The following is a 23,038-nucleotide window of genomic DNA, read 5'->3' on the forward strand; positions in this document are numbered from 1 at the left end:
GATTTCTATCAGGCCCGGTGTCTGGCGCCCCCTTCTGGCTGCAGCTCTGTCTCCGCTGCCTCCTCCCCGTCTCCTTGGTTTCTGAAGGTCGGCGCCCCGGGACTGGGTCTGCACCTGCTTTCATTTACTCCCCAGCCTCCTGCTTTCAATACAGCCTATACCAGATGATCCCCAACTGATGTCTCCCGACTCCAGCCTCCTGCCTCTGACTGCCCACCTGACATCCCCACACGTCCACGTGCGCTCCTCTCCTGGGCTTCCCATCCGGTTCTCCACCAACCCCTTCCAAACCCGTCGGGGCATCCCTGGCTCCTCTCATTCCCTCACACCCCATGCGTGGTCCCTGGATGAGCCCCGATAGCTTTTCCTTCAAAACATGTCACAGTGCCACCACTTCTGTCCACCCACACTGGCCCAGGTGGTCCAGGCCATCAGCATCTCTCACGTGGCTCAGTGCAGCAGCCTCCTAATGCATCTCCTGGCTTCTGCCCTTGCCCCTTTCCATCTGTGTTAACACAGCAGCCAGGGGGAGCCTTTCATGAGATCCTGCCCTGCCCCTGCTCGCGTCCCTCCCCGTCCTGCTCTTGGGGGAGGGGGCTGGCGCTAGCAGCTGCACAATCCCAGGCTGCCTTGCGTGGAAGGTGGCACGGCTGCTGGCAGCTCTGGGGTCACGTGTGGTGGGCTCTGTGGTCCCCAGTGGCCTGTGTACAGCAGCCAAGACAATCAGGTGTGTTGACCCCTCCCCATTTCTAGAGGGGGGATCTGATTGCAGAGGCCAGCTGGCATAATAGCACACGCTGCTACAGTGACTGGTTCCGGTTCCAGAAGTCACTGGGCCTAAGCCAATGACGCAGGCCTTTGTTGGGCCACAGTGAGCAGTTCAGGACGCTCCAGTTGGTGGGAGGAGCTGGACTTTGCCTGGAAGTTTGGGGAAGAACAAATCCTGCTCTGTCCTTTCCTCTCCCCCAACTTAGATGCAAAGCTTAGTGCACTGGGAATAGCAAGAAGCCATCCTGTGACCACAAAGGGATCTAGGCTTAGGATAAAACAGAGATGGCAAGGAACTGGGTCCTTGGTGACCTTGCAGAGCCCCTGGATCAAACCCACCCTGGGGCCCACACTTCCTCCAGACTTTCTCATTAAATACACCAATAAATTCTCTTATTGTTTGAACTAGTTTGAATTTTCTATTTCTTACAACCAAAATGCCCTCTGATAAAATATCTTTATACCTTTTAGCCAAATTGCAAAGAGTTTCTCTCCTGACAGGATTAGCAGGAAAAAAAAAAACCCCAGGGAAGCCCTGGATGGCTGAGCCCAAGACACATGACCGTTCCTGGGATAGGAAGGGAGTTAGACAGTCAAAACTTTATCCTCCCCAAAGTCAAGACAGTCAGCTTCAAGCCAGTTGTGCTAATGGTAGCCATGAACCATGAGGCCGTTTTCTCGCTGCAGTATCTCCAGTGTCTAGCCCTGTGTCTGGCACATGGTAGCCACTATCCCCCATCAGTATGAATGAATGAATGACCACTGTTTCTCTCTACTGTCACTCAAGCAGCTGCCTGTTTCTGTGCAAAGAATTTGTAACCATCCTAGCACATGGGCCTGTTCACCTCACACAGCACACTTGCATGTTATTATTTGTATGTTCCTTGCTCCCAAAGGACTTTGGTGGTGAGAAAGCAGAAGCATCTATGGTGCTGCCTGACCTCTAAGTCTCATGCATACCGGAGCCCCTGGATGGATCAGGAAGGGGGCCTATTTCTGGGTCGAAACCCTCCTTACCTCTCAAAACTTGACAAGGAAATCGAGAGGATGCCTAATGCCAGGGACTCACACTTGATGGGTTTCGTCTAGTGCTTTGCCCTGGTTTCTCTTTTCCTTTTGTGGAATGTAAATGCCTTTTATCATCAATGTCAGATCGGTCTCATGAAAGCGGGACAATTTGCAGGTTTTCTGGTTCAAAAAGAGACTTTGAACAGAAGTAAGAGAAAACAACCCCCAGCTGGTCTACGGCGGGCAGTGTAATTTCATGGTTTTAAGACATGTCAGGGGGAATGCCGCCCTCCTCGCATCTGTGTTTTGTGAAAATCTCATACAAATTCCACTACCATAGCTTAGTGATATTTAAATATATACAATAAAGCAATCATACAGAATGATTGTCAGGAAAAGAATGCAGGTGTATCCTGCCTTTCATAATAAAAGGAAAAAGAAGTAGAAAGAAACTGTGAGACCCAGGCCAGCTCTCTTTTTGGTTCTTCTGTTTTTCCCCAAGCACGTCTAATCAATAACCCACCAGTTAGTCATTTCCTTTTGTAGCTATAATAATAACTCCTTGCATTTCAAATGCTTTGCGATAGAAAAGAAAGAATAATAATGCAAAATGAAAGAATTACATCTGAATGGTATTATTCTCAGCTTTATTAAATTTGCTCTCGGTACAAATGTTTATGAAGTCGGAGAGCTGCTTCTCCCCCAAACAGCAAATTCCACATCAATAAGCAGTGGGGGATGGGAGCTTGAAGGAAGGAGGAAAGAAAGACCCCTGGTCCCTGGTCTTGGGCTTCTCATTTGTTTTTTTCCAAATTAACTCTCCCTGCCAGCTGCTTGAGCCAAGACGTGGTCTGCTTTGAACCTTATTAAAACCATGAAACCAAAATAGGTTGAGCCAAAAGGCATCTGGGAGATCGTGTTCCAACCCTCCCCCTTAAGGGCGCAGACCAGCGAGGTAAGGGGTTTTCTCTGCTGCAGTGTAGCCAAGCCAGGAACCCCAGCCAGGTTTCCCCGACTCCCTGCCCTCCTATCATGTGCCCTGGTCCAAGTTTTAGAGCAAATGCATTTGGTTGTTAGCATTGACTGCAAACTGAGTACAACCCATATGCACACTCCACGATGTCTTCTGTGATTGCTTGGACCTAATTGTTGAAACTTTTTTGATTTGAAACTGATTAGGTGACATTCTTGATGCCTTTTTGACATCAGGCTGGAACGCTGGTTGTGTCCTCTGACACCGTGCACCTTTCAAATGCCCTTGCTGTATTGGGATTCCCTGTCTTACCAGTCTCTCCACACGAGGTGGCCAGACCACTGGTTTACCCAGAGTCCTTTGCAGCGAGGACCCAGACATTGACTAGGCTCCACCGTTGCGACCTACACCATAAGAGAAGAGGTGGCCCTGCAATTCATTATGGAAAGGGACAGCCTCGGACATTCAGCTGGGGGGCGGGGCAGGACACTGCAGTGGGTACAAGTTTAAATACCTGGGACGTGATTGCTATTGATGCTGGTGACAGTTGTGGGTTTGGTCCAGTACAACTGGAGCATCCCTGTGTGGTAGAAGCATCTCTGAGTGGTGGGAGCATCTCTGTGCCATAGCAGCCTCTCCGGGCAATGGGAGTATCTCTGTGGGATGTGAGTATCCCTGTGCAGTGGCGCAGTAGTGGCAGTTTCCCTACCAGGCCTGTCATATGCGATGGTTTGAGGCATTGTTCCTGGAAGGTAAGCCTCGAGCTTGGCTCTCCCACCTCCTGACAACTCTAGGAACTCCCAACATCCTTTAATAAACTCCTTCTCTGGGTAATCAGCCAGAATCTGCTGCCATTGCTTGCAAATAAGAGCCCTGCCTTATCCTGCATCCTCCTATTTCATGCTACAAACACAGGCTGACATAAATCCCCATAGTGAAAAGAGAAATGCCACCATGAGAAATTCTTCTTGTGATGATGTCGATGATGCTTTACATTTTTATAGCTTTCTACAGTCTGTTAAAGCAGTTCTGAGTTTTCTGCAAACACGTCTGTCAATGAGGAGAAGGGTTCTTGGGTGAAACCATCAGTTTATTAAATCATTATCACCTTCAGGTCAAAATCCATTAAGTGCTTGTTGGGCCCCATATATTGTCATCTGCACAGAGCTTCTTAATCAAGGATGCTTGGTATCTCGGGGTTTGTGATCTTACAGCCCCTGCTCTGCGTGTGTCCATAGCGTACAGACAAGCAGAGAAATATCACCGGTCACAGAATATTACATCTGGAAAGATCCTCACTATGGATGAGGAATCTGAGAATGAGTGACTGGCCCAATATTACACAGCAAGGTAGTGACCAATTCAGGATCAGAACCCCGGGTCCTGGCTCTGCCCACAAGGGGTATGCAGCACACATAAATAAATAAAATGCCACATCCCAGTATCAGCCTTCTCCCCGTCCATAGATGACCTTCCTCTAGAGTGTTTGGGAAAGAGGAGTGTATCAGTTAGTCATGCCAGGTTATGCTGCAGCAACAAATATCCCCAGTCTCATGGGCTTACACCAAATTAGGTCTACTTCTCATGCACGCTGCCTGTCCACAGCCCCCTGGGACCCGGCCTGCTGGAGCAGCCCCATCTGGATAATGCCAATCACCACACAGAGAAAAGGAGAGCTCTGGAGGGTCTCTGCCTGGCAATGAAAAGATCCAGCGCCAAAGGGGCCCTCTGCTCAGAAGTCGCTGGCCAGAGCTGGTCACAGCACCCCAGCCAGCCCCCAGGGGACCAGGAAGTGTGGGCCTTCTGTGTGCTCGGGAAGCAGGGAGCGGAAGACCATTGTGATTTTAGGGACTTATCTTGAGTCTGTGCCCGTTGCATCCCTGGCACATGCTCCTCTGCCCAGCAGCCTCCCCCCCACTTCTCCCAGCATCCCCAAGAGTACTGCCCACTTCACTGCTGGACACGCCTGAGCTTTGGGAACACGATTCCCTGCTGGAATGCCGCTGCCCTCCACTCGGGCCCTTGCAGAGGGGCCCACACGGGCCGTCCACGCTCCCCAAGGCAAGCGCTGCAGAACTGCAAGGAGAAAGGGAATTCTCCATTCCCCCTCCCTCCCTTTCTTCCTTTCGTTCTTGTGTGTGTGCAAGCGTGCGTGTTTTAATGTGGTAAAATACACGTAACATAACATTTACTGTCATAACACATCTAAGTCTACAGTGAGTGTTGTTAAGCACACTGACATTGCAAAACGGAAACTTGGGACTTCCCTGGCTGACCAGTGGTTGAGGCTCCGTGCTTCCAATGCAGGGGATGCGGGTTTGATCCCTGGTCAGGGAACCAGGATCCCACATGCCGTGTGGTGTGCCCCCCCACCCCCCGCCAAAAACAGTTTTAAAACAAGAAAACTGAAACTCTGTCCCCATAAACACTGACTCCCCCTCCCCCTGCCCCTGGCCCCCACCATCTACTTTCTGTCTTGATGAACTTGACCCCTCTAGGTGTCTCACGTAAGTGGAATCCTACAATATTTGTCCTTTTGTGACTGGCTTGTTTCACTTAGAAAGGTTCGTCCCCGGTGTAGCCCATGTCAGAATTTCCTTCCTTTTTAAAGGCTGAGTCATATTTCATTGAACGGATGGACCACATTTTGTTTATCCATCATCCACTGAGGGACACCCTCCCCTCCTGCAGCTATACATAGTTTCCATTGCTGTCCCATCGCATCAAGGACTGTGTTCCCAAGAATATAGGTCCTGGGGACACATACACACGCACACACAAACCCCAACAGCCAATTTCCCTTTCTCCCTCCCCCCACAACCAGGCAGGAGTTCCGGACTCTACCAGCAATGTTCCTGGAACCAGCTATCCCTTGAGACTGTGGGCCTCTAGGGTGGTGGGCAGGGAGCCTGTATCCTGTGTGCCCTTTACTCCCTGAAGGGCTGAGTCCAGCTCCTCTGGTGGGGAGAGGAGGCCAGCAGACACTGAAGGGCTTACAAGGCCCCAGCGGAGGGGAGTGTGGAGTCCCTCCTGCCCATAGGTGGGCAGCAGGGTCTGGAGTGCAGCGCTCAGACTCCCCGCTGCCTGGGGAAAAAACTTGGCAAAAGCGACAGCTTTGTGCTCGTTAACTGACCTCGGAGTGGCGGTCAGCCTCTCTGCGACAAATCGGCTTGTCACCAGCAGAAGTGGGGACTGTGCTGACGTTACACCCAGCGGTTGCTGGTTCCACTCATCACCACCCTGACCCCGGTCAGCAGGTGACCTGCAGGAGATCTGTTTACTGATGAGTTAATAAGGTATCACCAGTCACACATTTTAAAGAGACCTTCAAGGTTGTATGACAGCATAGCTGGTTTCCTCGTCATCCTATGCATTTTATTGTGAAAACACTATTCTAAGACTGTTCCTGGGCTTCCCAGGACGCCCGAAGGAGATACACAGGGCAGGTCAAGACCGCCTGAGGTGGAGGATGGCCCCCACTCAGTGCTGACGGGGAGTCCCCAGGTGTACTTTTTTTTTTTTTTTTTTTTCGGTACGCGGACCTCTCACTGTTGTGGCCTCTCCCGTTGCGGAACACAGGCTCCGGATGCGCAGGCTCAGCGGCCATGGCTCACGGGCCCAGCTGCTCCGCGGCATGTGGGATCTTCCCAGACCGGGGCACGAACCCGTGTTGCCTGCATCGGCAGGCGGACTCTCAACCACTGTGCCACCAGGGAAGCCCACCAGGTGTACTTTTTTAATAAAATCTTTTTCACTTCCCCCAGATCTCCTGGATGTGCAGCTCTCTGTGGCCCCTTGTACCCCCTTCACCGTGAGCACCTCCTCTCCACAGCGAGCACCCCTGCTGCAGGTTGCTGGACGGACGGGACAGACATCCTACTCTGACTACAAGGGATGTTCCGCAATCTGCTTTTTGGCTGTTTCACCTGAAGTGCTGTTGACTTTGATTATTTAGTGGGACCTTCCATTTCAGATGCCTTCGGAACAGCCGCCTCAGAACCCGAGCACAGCCAGCACAGCTCACAGCACGCAGACTCCCAGCATCTGGCTGAAATGCAGATCCAGCGTCAGCATGCGTGGACTGGCCTGAGATTCTGCATCTGAGAGGCAAAGGCGAGTGTAGTCATCAGGGTCTCCTGGAAGACCTACAACAAATAAACCAGAAAAAGACAAAAACAGTGAGCTGGTCTCTTGCACCCCAGCCCTGGAGATGCAGACGGACCATCCTCTGAAGGCCGCTCCCCTGCTGATGCTGAGGCCGGATCAGCCTTCAGTTAACTGAGCAACCAACGTGTGCTGGGCACTGACCTGGGGCTGAGGGCTCAGTGGGAACAGGGCAGGGGGGGACTCCTGGCCACATGGGGCTGCCTTCTAGTGGGGAGAAGAGCTAATAACAAATTCATTTCTTCCAGAGGGGTCTCCCATGAGCTAAAACCTCCGAGCCTCTCTCGGGTTCTGGTCCCTCCGAGGCAGGTGTAGTTTATCCACTGTCTCTTTCTGCTCTGAAAGAAAACCGCACTGCATAAGCTTCTGACCGCACAGTCCCTGTTTCCACCCAGGAAACAGGAGGTGGAGAGAGGACTTGGGGATGGGAGGGGGGTAGGCCAGTGGGGCGGACACAGGGCCATAGGCCGGCCTTAGCCACAGCTAGCTTGGGGCTTGGCCTGAGCTCCCTGGTGGCCAAAGTGAGACACGGTCAGTGATGTGACCTTCATTGTAAGGTTTGGTTCTTGGATGGAACACCTGGGTTTCATCTTAAACCAAGGCCCACACGTCTGTACGTGAAGGTTCTGTAGATTTGGGGGGACCAGCAATAGCTGATTTTCTATCCGAATTTATGTGTTCCCTGGTCCTGATTTTTCACTTATAATTTACCAGTTTATAGCAAGATGTTTTGATGTAGAGTACCTCAAACATTTTTCCAACAAGAGTGGGTGCAACCCATGGACACACTCAAAGCCCACCTTGATGGGACACCCCTTTATGGGGGGAGCGGGGGCAGCCCCGGCTGGAGGCCCTGCCTGGGTGTCTGGAGCTGCTGCGGGACCCAGGCTCAGCACCCACCCCTCCCGGTTTCTGTCTCCCCACTGCTGGGAAAGCACGGCTGGCCGGTGTCTGGGGCTCCCCTTCCGCCCGGGGTGGAGGGATTGGTCAAAGAGCTCAGGGTCCCCCACAGACAAAGGTCATGCCTGGGCGTGGGGCCGTGTGCCAGCAGGTGCCAGCAGAGTCCCCTGGGATCAGAGCAGGCCCGGCAGCCCATGAGGTGGCAGTGCTCAGACCTCCACGATAGAGCCCCCAACACTCGGGAGGTGAGGGCAGGACAGGGCCCAGTGCCGCGGGGGGCTAGGGGGGACAGAGCCCAGGCAGACAGCCCCCTGCTACAGCCTCCGCCCTTTGCCTCGTCCTTCCGTCTCGAGGGGACCCTGCCCATAATGCTCCCCACTCCAACCCAGGCTCAGCCGGTCCCAGGACTATCCTGGGTTCCATAATGGAGCTGGGAGCCAAGCAGGGCAGTTCAGGGATCTCAGCCCCATCAGCGGAGCTGAGTGGCCACATTCTCGTTGGTCCTCAGACCAGGGACAGGCTTCCGGCCCCATGCCCCACACCTGATTCCTCTGAGGCTGGCTCACTTCTGCTCTCTCGGCCACCGCCCCGGCACCTTCCCAATCCTGAGGAGCCACGAGGCCCCGTGCAGTCAGTGCATCCCCAGATCAGACCACAAAGCTTCGCTCCTACCCTGCCGTCCGCTGTGCACCCCACCCTGGGCTGGAGCAGGGGCTCCTGGCTCACTTTTCCCACTAGACAGGAGAAACTTGTCCCCCCAGGTGGCTCCCCCTGCAGACCCTCGTGGACTGACGCTTCTCACCAGGCGCCCACCTCCCTTCCCCGACCACCCGACTCCCAGCAACCCCCAATTGCCGGCTCACACGTCCTGGGTCTGTCCTGTTATCTGCTTGTAGGGCACCCACTCCCCACCTCCAACCAAAGGTTAACTCCACAAGAGGGGAGCCCTGGGAACGGGGTCGGGGGTCTCCCACCCAGCCTGGAAGGCCCCCTCCAGAGGCCCAGAGCCGGCCCTGGGAACCTGCGTCCTCTGGGAGCGGGAAGGGGAGACCGCGGTGAGGCCGGGTGCAGCCCGAGGGTGAGGACCCTGGAAGAACGTCCTCGGGGCCTGGCATTGCAGACACAGCTCGAGAGCCGGGCAGACAAGTTTTATTCCACCCGCTTCCCGCCCACGGCCACCCCAGGCCGAGCGAGGACAGGCTGCGTGGAGGGTCTGGGACAGAGGTGCACACAGGAGGTCACGCTGTGGCCTGAGGCGAGCGGGGGGCGGGGAAGCAGTTCTGCCACTGACCCTGGGGGTCTCTCCGGGGGCCTGGCTGAGCTGAGGGGTTCACAGTCTCCATGGTGTGGACACTGGAGGGCTGAGCAGGCTGGGGCACAGGGAAAAGCCAGGCCTGCTCCACGCACAGGAGGCTGCCCTGCACCTGCTGAGCCCCTGACGCCCCAGAACAAAGGTGCCGGGGTCTCGGGCGGCAACAGTCTTTTCGACAAAGACTCAGGAATGCCACAGTGGCTGAGGCCGACGAGACTGGACAGGACAGAGTAGAAAACTCTCGCACTCACGCACCGCACAGGCGTACACGTGGGGTCAGTAAAAACACAAGGCCTGGGTCACACGACGCTCTGCCGGCCCCCTGCCCCCTCAGACTCAGACGTGCCACAGCCACCGCCCCGGCCAAAGTCAATGAAGATTCCTTCCGAATCCGAGTCGACCGACTCCAGGATCTGGTCCACCAGGTTCTCGGGGCTGGATGAGGCTGGGGAGCTGCGGGCCGGGCCTGGGCCAGGCTCAGGGGGCTGCGCCAGGGGGTACAGTCTGCTGGGGCAGGGCCCCGACGGGGGCGCCGGGGAGGGTCTGAAGGTCCCAGCAGGGTCCTGGCCGGGTGTGTCAGCAAAGCCCTGGGGTTCAGGGCAGGACGTCATCTCGGAGACCGAGTGCCTGCGGATGCCCGTGCCACCGGCCACCGCGCCCTCGGCCTCATGCTCCGCCACGGGGTTCAGCAGCGGCGTGTTGTAGCTCTTGGACCGCACCACCGGGTTCTTGGCCAGGATGTCCCCCGATCGGGAGCGGCGCAGGAAGTGCTTCTCTGCAGACAGACCAGACAGACAGGGCATCAGGCATGGGGCCAGGGTGGGGCTGGCCAGATGCTAGGGAGCACCCACTGCAAGCACCTACTTTGCGCCCAGCTCTGCATGAAGGGATCACTAGAGGGAAAAGCCCGACCGGTGTAGATCCTGCTGGGGCAGCCTGGAGGGGAGTCGGGGTTTCCACCCCAGCTGATACTAGGTCCACCCCTATGTGACCTCCTTCTCTCCTCGGTCCGGCCTCTCAGCCTGGAATGGGGGCGGGGGGCCTCAAGTCAACCGCCTGGGTTCAAACATGCACCTTGCCAGTGACCTGTGCACATGCCTCAGTTTCCTCACCTGCGGAAAGTCAACAAACCCAAGCACTTGCTGCATGCCAGCACTTTCTTAGGCAGACACAGCCCCTGTCCTCAGAGCTGGAGTCCTACTGTGTGTGTGGGGGACTAGAAACCCCTCTGGGTGGGCCACAGGTCGGGCAGTGGCAAGTGCCCGGATGGGGCAGCACGTGAGCTCAGGGCTGGGGTTTATTCCGAGTGTGGGGGGAGACCCCGGGGGTGGGAGAGGACAGATATAGGGGCAGGTCTCAGGCTCCCACTCAGGACCCTGCAGTTCCAGAGAGTTGACCACCAGGTGGCAGGGCTGAGCGGGATGAACCAGGGGCCGTCCTGGACCACAGGAGACAGGCTCCCTCTTTGCCTGGCAGGGGTCTCGGTGTCCAGGGCCACACAGACCTCAAAGTTCCTCCAGTTGCTGGAGCCCCGCCTGAGCTGGGACATGCTAGCTGGGCAGGTTTTATACCTGCAGGTGGGTGGGCCCTCTGGACGAGGGGACACTCCTGATGAGCTCTCGTACCGCTGTCCCCTTGGTTCTCTTCATGCATTTCTTCCCAGGCCTGCATCCTCCCTGCCCTTCAGCTCCCAGTCTGGCCTTCCCTGAGCTCCCCGCCCATGGCCCTCATGTCACCTGGGCACTGGTCCCCTTGGGCACTCATCTGGGGATGGTTTACTCATTGGTCTGCCTCCTCTGGTGGACAAGAGCTCATGAGGGTGGGGCTTGGTCACTGCTGAACCCTCAGGACCAAGAAGAGGGGCTGGCGCACAGTAGGTGTTCAGTTTACAGTGCTGAACGAACCGACGGGGCCAGGCAGCCCCAGGACGCCCAGCCATGCCCACCTCACAACCCCTCCACGCCCCCTGTGAGTCCCCAAATAAGCCAGGAATTCTTGGGCTCCGGGCCTTTGCACGTGCTGGGTCCTCTCCCTCGTCAACTCCTGACTTTCAGGACTGAGCTCAGATGTGACCTCCATGGGGGATGCGGGGGCCTCTGCCGGGCTCTCAGGGGAGTCACTGCAGTACCACTGTGACGTCAGCCCTTCAAGGAGGGACCCCACGTGACCCACCCTTTGCCCAGTGCCCCGCACACAGCACTGCCGGTGGATGCTCAGGACAGGTTTGCCGTGGCTGCACATCTGGTTCTGCATGACTCCCCTGGGAGGCCTGGGCCCTAGCCCGGGCAGAGGTGGATGGGGCCAGGGGTCACCCCACTCCCACCCACGCCCAGGCGACCCCTACCCAGGATGCAGGAGTGTGTGAAGGCACCCTCGCTGGAGTAGAGGCCGTAGGTGCCCAGGTAGGGCGACACCACCTTCTGGATCAGCGTCTCCAGGCGCAGGTAGTCTTTGGTCACTCCCCGGGACTCGTGCACCCCCTGCAAGAGGGAGGGGTGCGGGGGTCCGCCGGTCGGCCTGTTCCCTGCCTCCCTAGCCCAGCCGTGCTTAGCTCAAAGGCCACCACGAACAGCGCCCTCCCCCTCCCCCGGGGTCCTGGCCCCACACTCTCCCTTCCCAGCTGTCTCTCGGGTTGGGGCCTCTGGGCCACCCTCCTGCTTTAATGCCCTCGTGGCTGCCTGCTGCACACAGGAGCCGGTGTGGCTGGGAGACCATGACGCCTGTGGGAAAGGAGTCTGTGGCCAAATTAGGCTGGGCACCCTGCACCTCCCCCTCGGGACAGTTGTGTGTCCCCTTCTGTGAGCTGGCTTCCCAGAAGCTCTGGGCAGTCCTGGGGGGCCAAGCTCATTCACCTGGACCCACACCCTTACTCCCTTGCCCCAAGGAGCACTGTAGGCAGGAAAGGCTGCCCCCTGGGCCAGGCCCAGGTCCAGGTCTGTATGCAAGCTGAGCGGTCAAGGCCCATCCATTTGATAGAGCCACCCCTCCCCCTCCCACACTGCTTCCCCTGCCAGGCACCGTCCAGCTCCTCCCAACACCTCCCCTCATTCAGAGCTTTGAAGGGTTTTCCACCACTCCCATTTCACTGGAGCCAAAGCCTGGAAATGAGGCTGCCCATGGGACAGCCGTGGTCTTGCCCACTCAGCTGTGAGCTAACCAGGAGGCAAGCTCTGGGTTCCCAGCACCCCCGGCAGAGGGCGGGGCACACAGCAGGTTTTTAGTGAGTGCTTGCTGAACGAATGATGTCTCTGAACAAATGAATCATCCTCAAGGGGCTGCCAGCAGTTAAGAAACAAGACACACCCAGGTTAATGTTAAATGATGATTCAAGACAGCGAGAACCCCACTGTGCTGCCTACAAGAAACCCATTTAAACTATTAAAGACACACACAGACGAGAAGTGAGTGAGTGCAGGATTATATGTGATAACACGGATCACGGATCACAGATCACGATAACACAGACCACAGCAGGAGTAGTAGCCCTGTCAATTTCAGACAGGACAGACTTCAGACCAAAGAAATTTATCAGGGATAAGGAAGATCATTACCTAATGATAAAGAGGTCATTCCTCCGAGGTGACATAACAATCCCTAATGTGTAGCACCTAACACAGAGCAGGAAACTACGGAGGCAAAAAGTGATGGGGCTGCGAGGAGAGACAGAGAAATCCATTCTCCTAGCTGGAGACTTCAACCCCCCTCTCAGAAATAGATCCAGCAGGCAGAAAATCAGGAAGGACACAGATGAACTCAACAACACCATCCATCAACTGGATATACTTGACATCTATTGACAACTTGTCCAATGGCAGAATCCATATTCCTCTCAAGCTCACGTGGGACATTCTCCAAGACAGACCACATTCTGGGCCATAAAACACACCTCAACACATTTAAAAGAACAGAAATCGTACAATGTCTGCTCTCAGACCACGAAGAAACTAAACCAGGAATCCGTAACACAATGATAACTGAAAACCCGCAAACACATGGAAATTAAACAACTCACTTCTAAATGACACAGGGATCAAAGAAGAATTTTTAAATATTTTGAATTAAATGAAAATGAAAACGCAACGTCCAAATTATCAGGATGCATTGAAGCAGTGCTTAGAGGGAAATTTACAGCACTGAATGGATACATTAGAATATAAAAAGTCTACAGTCAGTCATGTAAGCTTCCACCTTAGGAAACGAGACAAAGAGCAAATTAAGTCCAAAGGAAGTAGAAGAAAAAAAATAAGAATCAGCAGAAATCAACGGAATTGAAAACAGAAAAATGGAGAAAATCAACAAAACCGAAAGCTTTGAAAAGGTCAATAAAATCCACAAGCCTCTAGCCAGACCAACTAAGAACGAGAGAGAGAAGACCCAAATGACTAATATGAGAAACGAAAGAGGGGACATCACTACAGACTCCATGGATCCAGCTGTGTCTGGACAAGGAGGGGGTGCCCCTGGCAGTCATCCAGATGAATCTGAAGGAGCCGTCCCCGCCCCCAGCAACAGTGCCGAGGACGACGTTACTGCTGAGTTGTGCTGGGCGTTTCACAAACTTTATGTCCCTTCATTCCCAGAATTTGTTTCTGATGTCTGGTCTCTGCTCCCCATTGCACAGTGAGGAAATGGGGGCCCTGGGGCTGCATTATTTGTGTACGTTCAGATGCAGGGCTGCTACTCAGCTTCTGGGACCCCGGTGAGAAGGAACATTGATTCGGCAGGTGAAGCATGGGGCACATAGTAGGCCCTCAAAAGATATGCTGACCAGTAAGCTGTGACCGCAGATCCATCTGGGACTTGAAAACAGTGGGGAAAAGTTCACCGCAGGGCTGGGACAAGGCCATTCAAAGTGGAGGCCAAGGCGAGAACAAAGGGTTGAGGTTGGGGGTAGGGGTCGCATCCAGGAGGGGTTGAAGGACACTGGGGGAAAATGGGGCCAAGCCCAGAAGCTGCATGAGGCACAGCGACCACCAGGGGGCAGCACCACCCCGGCCTGGCCGCCACCCAGGGATCAAGATGAGACCTTATTCCTTGGCTTGAAATCCCAGCCTCATCACTTCCTGCCCCCAAGAGGAAGTGCACTATGGAGGACTTTGTGTCGACTTCTCCTCATTATCCTTGGACCTGCCCTGCCAGGTAGGTGGTCTTACTCCATCACACAGAGGAGGAAATAGGCCGAGGGATGCAATGTCCCGCCAGTCGCTGCCGTGTGTGGCCGCCAGGATGACCACCGGCTCCCACCGAGTGTAGCCCCTCGACCGTTCTAACGTCCACATTCATCAGCCCCTTCTTTGCTCTGCAATCTTCAACCAGCTGCCCTGGGCCCCAGGACCAACCTCACAGACATAAATTTAGAAGGACTTGCACGTGCATGGGTGGGTTCAGGACAATGAACAGGGTTTGGAGCCTGTCAGCCTCAGGGAAGGCCAGGCTCCTGGCCATCATAGCTCCAGGCAAGCGAGGACTCTATTTCCCCACCTGTAAAATGGGGTGGTTGATGGTGCTCATCCTGGTGCTGTGACAGTGAGATAGGCTGGCAAACTGTAGGGTGCTGTGCCCGCCACAGGGCTTGGGGTGCAGCAGTTTGCAGAAAGGTCCTTCAGAAATGTCTGGAACTGCTGTGGGGAGTGGGAGGCGGTGGCCCCCAACCCCAGTGACTGACCAATGGGGGAGTAAAGGCCTGGCCCTGCTGCCCTCGAGGGACACTCCGTCCACACTCTTGGGCTCCCTGTGGGCTCCCGGGCTGGCCTTCTTGTGAACGAACCCACACCTTCGTCCAGCTCCTTCTCAGCCCCCGCTGCTTCCTTCTCCCTCCCAGGTTTCTCCTGGGAGTCCCTCCCCTCCGCCCTCCCCCACCGTTGAGAAGTCACGTGGCCCCACATCCACATCGCAGGCTCTGTCTCCGGGGAGCCTGGCCTGAGACGCGCTGCCTGTGCCCGTCACGGGCTGAGCACAGCCCCCACGGGCCCCGCCCACCTGCAGCACCAGCAGCATCTGCACGACGGCGGGGGGCACGCGGGCATGGGCCCGGCCCAGCGCGTCCTCCAGCTTCACACTGAGGGTGAGGATGTTCCGGAAGTGCAGCAGAGCCAGCTGGCGCACCGACGGCTCCTTGCCCTGCGGACGTGGGGGCCGCCGCTATCACGGGAGACCCTTGCTCCCCTGCCCCCACCAGTTCCGGGGCCAGATACAGGGGCGGACCACTGACCCCCAGGCCCCCTTCCACCCCGTCCTCCTCCCCAGATGACCCTCGTTCTGCGAAGAGAGGGCCCCACGCGGCTCCCTCAGGCAGGGGAAGGGTGACTGTCACGCACAGAGCCCCTACTGCGTGCCGGGCACAACCTACTGGGTGCTGCTAAGGGCTTCCCAAGGCTCTGAGCATGGAGCTGTCCTTATGCCCATCTCGGGGGTGGGGAGCAGGTTCTGGGAGGTCCGGGGGCGAGCGCAGGCGCAGATGGCCCACACGTGGCAACAAGGGCAGAGGTGTGCCCACCCCCAGGCTGGGATGGGCTGTCCCTGTGGCCCAGGAGCCGCTCACCTGCACTGGGTAGAAGACGGCCTGCAGCGTGGGCAGCACGTCGCTGAAGAAGAAGTCCCAGGTCTCTGCCAGCGAGTCCAGCAGCTTCTGTCCTGTGGGCACAGGGACCATCACCATTACCCCGACGGGCGCCGGCAGATGCTTCCCGCCTTCCCAGGTCGCGAGTCACCTCTCCTGGCAGCAGGAGGATGCGGGATCTGAGGGCCGGGCCCTGGAGGGCCCCCCCACCTGCCAGGGCGATGGGCCCGGATGCCCAGCTTGACCCCCACCGAGCCTCAGCTGCCCCACTAATAAAATGGGGCTGTAGCAGGGCGAACCCCGCAGAGCCGACAGGAGGAAAGGGGATGAAGCAGGGCCTGGGACAGAGAGGTGCCGGTGGGTCCGTTTCCTCTGCACACAAGCCCTATAGGCACAGCTGGACAGGCGCTCCACTAACACCCTTGTCTCATCAGCCCTCCCCCTCCTTCTGCCCACCCACTGGTCTGTCCCTCTGTCCACCTGACAGACATTCACGCAGCAGCTACGCTGTGCCAGGCCTGGCACTGGGGACCCAGCTGAGCCCAAAACTACCCCAGTCCCACCACGTGACAGGGCAGCAGGACAGTGCACAGCCACCCTGGCGAGGGAGGAGTGACCCCCACCGGGCAGACGAAGTGCCTGAGCCTCAGAGAGGTGCGGGTCTCTCCCTCAAGGGCCTGGGTCCCCACCACCCAGGCTGCCTGGGGTGGGATCTGGGGAGCCAGGGAAACCGCATCCAACAGCAGCAATTGTCCCAGGTACGAGGGGGTCACACAGGGAGAGCTTCCTGGAGGAAGTGATATCCAAGCTAATTCAGGAGGACCGTTTTGCTTGGTGGACTGACACCCTTGGCACATGAACCATGGAAGTACACCTGTGGAAAGCAGGCATCTGGACAAGCTCTGTAGGCCTTTCTGCCGGCTCTGGGGAAGCAGCAGCCCCAGTCACAAGGTGGACAGACCCTGGGGGTGGGGACAGCTGAGGTGCCCCCCCCAGCCGGCTCTGGGCTCCTCCAGGAAACGCCAAGTGCTGAACCCTCAGCCCCTCTGCCTGGAAGGAGCGGAGAGCTGGGATGAAAGGCTGCTGGGTCAGGATAAGCAGGCCTCCGGGACATGTCACTGAGGCCTCTGCTGCTTGGCAGGACCCCACCTGGAAGCCAGACTAGCAGTTGGCTGGAGAAACACGGCCGTGATGGTGGGTATCTCAAGGAGTGGAGGGGCCAGGGCCACGGGCTGGCCAGCCTCCCGGAGCGCACCGCCCGTGCCCGACTCCTCAAGGTTTCCATGGGAACTAGGAGGCCGGTCAAGGGCCTTTGCCTCTTGTGCTCCCTTTTCCTGGGCTCTAAGCCCCCCATGCCCCTCCCCCCATAAAGCCCCCGGGTCTGTGTAGGTGCCGGGCTCTGGGAGGGGAGCCTGGTGGGGGTGACCGTGGAGAAGGCGGGTCCACCTTTCCATGCATCCGTCTGCTGGCACTGGAGCACCCTGCCTGGCGGCCAGCTCCTGGTCCGACCGGGGGTCCACACCCCACACTGGGCTCTACGGAACCCAGGACGGTGGGTGTCCGCCACCCGAGGAGCTCTGCCTGCATACAAAGGTCCCTTGAGGTCCCCGCCGTCACCGGCTAGAAGAAAGGCGGCTCAGTTCCCCGGGCGGCCGTGGGGCGGCTCTGGGCGTGGGCCAGGTGGCGTCTGCGGAGCACAGGCTGCTCTCCAGCCCGTGGGGCGGAAAGGGGATGTCGTACAGTCCAGGCCCCGCCAGAGCCACACGCCGACCAAGGGGCCAGGAAGCTCAGCTCCGTCCCCTGGCTGGGCTCTCTGCTGCCCGGGAACTGTGGTCTGGGGACACCAAGGTCGGCAGGGGTGAGTCAAGCACATGGAGTCAAAGCCCCACCCTGGGGCCCCAGGGAGTCCCTCAGCCCGAGCCTCAGTGTGGTCCTCTGTAAAATGGGCGTGATCAACATGTCCACACTCAAAGGCCAAAAGCTGCCCCTGTAGCAAGTGCTCAGCTGTTAGCCTGGCGCTGACTACCAGGCCCGCATGGTCTGAGGCCACGCTGACGCTCAGGAGGACCCACACCACCCAGCGGGCGTGCCCTTGAGCTGGTTCTCCCAGGATGGGGTGTGGGTCAGCCTGTCTTCCTTTCTTCAGTCCGACTGTGCAGGCCCTGGAGACGGGAATGCACCAGGCTGATCTCAGCTCAGATCTCAGTGGTGAACACAGGGCAGTTGGAAAGACCACAGCAGGGGCTTGGAGGAGGGTGGCCAGGCTCGGAGGCGAGCATGTGAGGGCCGTCGCAGTGCAGTTTGGTGGCCTGACCTTAACAGGCTGGGATTCCTGCAGGACAGGCAGAGCCCAGGGCCCGGAGCCTGCAGAAACCCCGGGCTCCCCCTCAGAGTCCCAGAGCATCTGGCTGCTGAGAAGCTACCCCCATTGCAGCTGAGCCCACTGAACCGCCACCTTGAATGTGGCCCCAGGGAGGGAGGCCTCCACCTCAAGGTCCCTCCAGGCCTCCCACTTCCAGGAATCACTGTGCTCGGATTCAAGGCCTTGCTGGAGACTGGAGGGGGGCAGGTGGCAATGTCCTGGGCTGCCCCTCGTGGGGCTACCCACCACCTCCAGCAGAGGCATGGGCTGAGGACATGGCTGGACGCAGGGAGTAGTCTTAAGGAAGAGCTCTCCCTGGGACCCGGTAGGAGGCAGAAAGGGGAGGCTCCCAAGGCAACCCCGCTGGGTGTGATGTCAGCCACTGTCCCCACTGCATTGGCTGAAGGGGGGCAGATGTCCTCTCGAAGAGATGTTTCTAGGCCTGACTCAAAGGCCGCCGCTTCCACGCAGCCCTCCCTGACTGCCAAGGTGGAACTAGCCCTTCCTTCCCCAGGGCTTCCCTTCACTTTGACATTCATCACAGTGGACTCTCACTGTCTGGTCCATGTCTGTGTCCCCAGCTGGGCTGTGAGCCCCTGCCAGGCAGGGCCTAGGTCCAGCTCTAAGTCCCCAAAGGCTACCTGGGGCCTGACCTGTAGTGAGCATATGGGTGGAGCCTGTCTAACCCCCTGTGCTAAGGTGGGGACAGAGGGAAATGACAGTCTGTGGCTGGATGGGAACTGGAGGCCGGGCCCTCTGGCCCCCAGCCTGGGGCTCGGTGCCTGTCCCTGAGGCCAAGGGGGGTTGGATGGGGTCGGTGCTCCCTCCTGGGTGGCCTGGCGGACACGGCCACTGTGGGCAGGACTCCACCAAGCCACACAAAGCGCCTCTTCTCCTAAGGTCCCAGCTCCCCTGGGCCGGAGCTGGTGGGAGGGCAGGCACTGCTGGAATGTGCTGAGTCAGGAGGGGGGCGTGCGAGGGAACCTCCGCCAGCAAATCCTCCTGCTGGCTTGGTGCTGCCCCCTCCAGGAAGCCGGCTCAGACCCCCAACGGCCTGTGCCTCCTGCCCCCACGTCTGTGGTTCTCACAGCCCTTCTCAGCCTCCTGCCTTGGCTGCTTCCCCCCAACACACGCAGAGGCGGTGCAGGAGGAACACAGGACATGTGGCTCTTGAGTTATGCTGAGCACCCCAGGCCTCGGTCTCTGCCTCTGTGAAATGGGCTAAGACCCGTGCTTTCCAGGGTCACTGAGAACTCGAGGAGGAATCTGGAGCAGCAGGGAGAGGAGTGCAGGCTCGGGAGCCAGGCTGCCAGGTAGGGCTGTGTGGCTCAGGCGAGTTACTCAGCCCCTCTGTGCCTCGGTTTCCCCAAGTGTTCAGTGGCTACAACAATGGAACCTTCTTCACAGGGTTGTGGGGTCATCTAGGAGTCAGGCAATGGAAACTGTCGGGACAAGCCCAGCACAGGGTGAGGACGTGCGGGGGCCGGTGCCTGGCACACAGAGGGAGGGCTGTGACCTGCACAGGGCCTGACACACAGCGGGCCCGTAGCAAGATGTGTCGGTTTGAGCTGCGTTCCCCCATAATTTGATTTCTCTCTACATCAACTCACTCCTGCCAGGAGGTGTATACGCAGTACTTGTCACCGCCAGCTCATGGACACAGGGAGCCCAAGGGTTCCGGGACCGGGCATATCCTGCCAGGGCTCTGGGCCTGGCAGAAGGAGACAGCGCCCAGCCAGGACCCTCCCTCTCCTTGCTGAGGCCCGAGCTGGGCAGCGAGGCCAGCTGTGACTTGTGGACCTGCCCCTAGAAGGGCAAAGGGGGTGTGCTCTGGAGCCGGGATGCCCTGTGTTTGAATCCCACCTCCACCCCTTACGTGCACTGTGGCTATGGACAAGTTGAGGGCCATCGCTGCGTTGTCCCCCAGCAGTGAAATGGGTACAGTGACCCAAAGGCCTCACAGGGTGGGTATGCGCATTAAAAGAGAAAACTTGCCCAGAAGGCCCCGCACCAAGCCTGGGCCCCAAACCCTGGCAGGGAGCCCACATCAGCTGGTCTTCCAGGCGGCAGCTTCCAGCTCTACCTCTTCCCCCGGGTCTAGACCAGTTCCCCTCTGGTCCTCAAAGATCCTGATGGGGGTTCTCCCAGGCTGCTGGGACAGGGTTCACGGGGGCCAGAAGGCCTCATGGGCAGTGAGGTGAAGCAGGGGCCTTCTCTCAGACATCCCTCAGCCCTCCTGGGCCCCAGCAAGATGGGGGGCAGATGCTCTTCCCAGCAGGGTCCCCTCCCGGGGTCAGATCTCAGCCCTGCTGCCCTCTAGGCATTGCTTCTGCCCCTCTGGACTCTCTCGACCAGAAGGGCCACACCGCCCACCCAGAGCCCCAGGTGGAGCCCAGGTAAGGTCATGGTTCCCAGCGGCCACACCCGCAAGCAGCGTGGCCTGGCACCCGGTCCCGGCCGTGGGCCACCAGACTCACCTTCGTAGAAGCGGATCTTGTCCCGCAGTATCACCATGCCTTTTGTCAGCAGCTGGTTCTGCAAGGCACACGTGGAGATGCTGTCACCGCCCCGGGGGTGCCCAGGGCCCCCACGGCTCCACCAACAGTCAGCCGAGGCCCAGAGGGGGAAGGACTCACCCACATCCCAGTCCAGTTGTTGCAGAGCTGGAACCTCAGCTCCCCGGGCGCACGCGGGCAACTGACCCAACCAGGTTGTCCCAGATGGGAGGTGGTGCAGGGACCCCACCCTCACCGCCCCCAAGAGACAGGCCAGGCCTGGGCCTCCTGCTTCAGGCTGGGCGGGCGGGCAGGCAGGCAGCTGCCCCCGCATCCCACAAGGAAGGACTTTCAGGCAAGAGGGGCCCCGGGACCAAAGGCCTGGCTTGAGCACTGCCATCACCCACTGCCATGAGGCTCAAACGGCAGCCCCCCTGCACTCTCACCCTGGGCGTGGCTGAGTGACACCACGTGGTCTCAGCAGCAGTCATAGCAGCCAGAGAGTGGAAACAACCCAGGGACCACAGACGGACGGATGGATAAGCGAGACACGGTCTCGCCACACTGTGGAATATTATTTGGCCGTAAAAAGGGATGAGGTTCTGATACAGGCACAACATGGATGAGCCTCGAAAACTCTTGTGCTCAGCGAGAGAAGCCAGACACAAAAGGCAACGCGCTGTGAGACCCCACTGACGTGAAATGTCCACACAGGTAAATCCAGAGAGACAGAAAACAGACCTGTGGTGACCTAGAGCTGGGGGAGAGGGGAATGGGGGTTACCTATCTATAAACATGCGGTTTCCTTTTAGGGGTGATGAAAAAGCCCTGGAATTAGCAGGGACGGTTGCCCAACTCTTTGAATATACTAAATACCACTGAATTGCACACTTTCAGTGGGTGTGCAGTATGGTAGGTGAATTACACCTCAATAAAGCTGTTAAATTAAAAAAAAACCAACAACCCTAAACCCACAGGATGGGAGGAGCCGCAGGCTGGTCCTCACCTCACCCTCTCCCAGGTGAGTGGGCACCATGCTCCGAGCCTGCGTGAGGATGCCCCTGCCTGCAGCACCTCGGCCTTCCTGCCTGTGCGACCTCAGGGGTCCTCTCCCCTCCCCGAGCCCCAGGGTTCCACGTGTCCAACCACTTTGCAAGCCTGTGGCCGCAGCGCCTGGGACAGCTCAGCCTCGGCGACACTGGTGCCATGCTGACAGCATCATCACGCGGCTCAGCGCCCTGGGGTTTGTCGATGACCCACCCGTGGGCTCTGGGGACCCACACTGATGCTCCAGGAGGAGGTGGACAACTCATCACAAAACTGACCTCGAGCCGCGCCACGTGCCAGGCAGAGTGGTGAGTCCTCACCTGCGTCTCATCGTATAACCTACCCAACAACCCACACTGGCTAGACGGGGGAAACTGAGTCATGGCCAGGCGGAGACCCTGAACCCAGAGCTCCACGCACCCACCGGGAGCCAGCGGCCCCTACCCCCGCCCTTTCTGGCCAGCTCAGGAAGCAACCCCGCAGGAGAGCAAAGAGCACCCACCTGTAGGTACTCCGTGAAGAAGGACCCCAGCTCCGTCTTCAGCAGCTGCCTGTGGGCGGGAGGGCAGAGTAGAGGGAGGGCAGGAGTCAGAGACCCCACGGTGCCAGCAAGGGCTGGGGGCAGGGCTGGGGGGCCACCTGCAGCGGGAGGCCCACCCCCTTAGCCCAGTGATGTGAGGACGTGACTAGATATTTCTCCAAAGATACACAAATGGCCAATAGGCACGTGGGAAGATGCACCATCATGAGTAACCAGGGGAACACAAACCCAAACCCCGAGATGGCACTTCACCTCCACTAGTGCTGTTAGAATCAAAACCCCAGGCAGAAAAAACAAAAGCCGGGCAGTAACAAGTGTTAGTGAGAAGGTGGGGAAATTGAACCCTCATACACGGCTAGTGGGAATGTAAAATGGTGCAGTCTCTGTGCACAACAGCTGGGCGGTTCCTCAAAAGATTAAAGGTAGAGCCATATGACCCAGTAATTCCGCCCCTAGGCGCAGACCTGAGAGCAGTGAAACCGCAGATCCACACAAGGTCTCCTCAACAGATTCTCCCAGCGGCACTGTTCACAACAGCCAAAAGGTAGAAACAACCCAAATGTCCGTCAACAGATGACTGGAGAAACACAGTGGTGTTTTTCACACAATGGGATATTATCTGACCATAAAAACAAATGAAGCGCTGAAACCTGCCCCAGCCGGGATGACCCCCGAGTACGGAGGACCATTACGCTGAGTGAAAGAAGCCAGATGTAAAAGGCCACACGTACGTAGTACAACTCCATTTATATGAAATGGCCAGAACAGGCAAATCCCTGGAGACAAAGTTGACTGGTATCGGCCAGAGGCTGCTGGGGGAGGACGGGTCACAGGGAGTGACCGTTAAGGGGTATAGGCTTTTTTGGGGGCGGGTGATGAAAGTGTTCTGGAATTAAATAGTGGTAGTTC

The 23,038-nt window shown here is 57.8% G+C and overlaps 1 protein-coding gene across 4 annotated transcripts in view; it reads right to left on the bottom strand.

Moving 5' to 3' along the window:
• Positions 1-6,797: 6,797 nt before the first annotated feature.
• PRR5 (proline rich 5) overlaps positions 6,798-23,038 on the bottom strand; it is a 32,948-nt gene continuing 16,707 nt past the window's right edge. For 2 of the 4 annotated variants that reach the window (XM_081247944.1, XM_081247942.1), the window contains 6 exons: positions 22,091-22,139; positions 20,524-20,581; positions 15,667-15,758; positions 15,105-15,245; positions 11,470-11,605; positions 8,948-9,900 (listed from right to left, as the gene is read on the bottom strand). In XM_081247944.1, coding sequence (XP_081104070.1) covers positions 9,425-9,900; positions 11,470-11,605; positions 15,105-15,245; positions 15,667-15,758; positions 20,524-20,581; positions 22,091-22,139 — 952 coding nt within the window. In that variant the 3' untranslated portion in view covers positions 8,948-9,424. Of the gene's footprint in view, positions 6,895-8,947; positions 9,901-11,469; positions 11,606-15,104; positions 15,246-15,666; positions 15,759-20,523; positions 20,582-22,090; positions 22,140-23,038 lie in introns of those variants that run through there. The other 2 variants (XM_081247943.1, XM_081247945.1) reach the window with 2 other exon arrangements.

Source organism: Mesoplodon bidens, assembly GCF_964165515.1.
Source record: "Mesoplodon bidens genome assembly, chromosome: 11".
Taxonomy (NCBI): Eukaryota; Metazoa; Chordata; class Mammalia; order Artiodactyla; family Ziphiidae; genus Mesoplodon; species Mesoplodon bidens.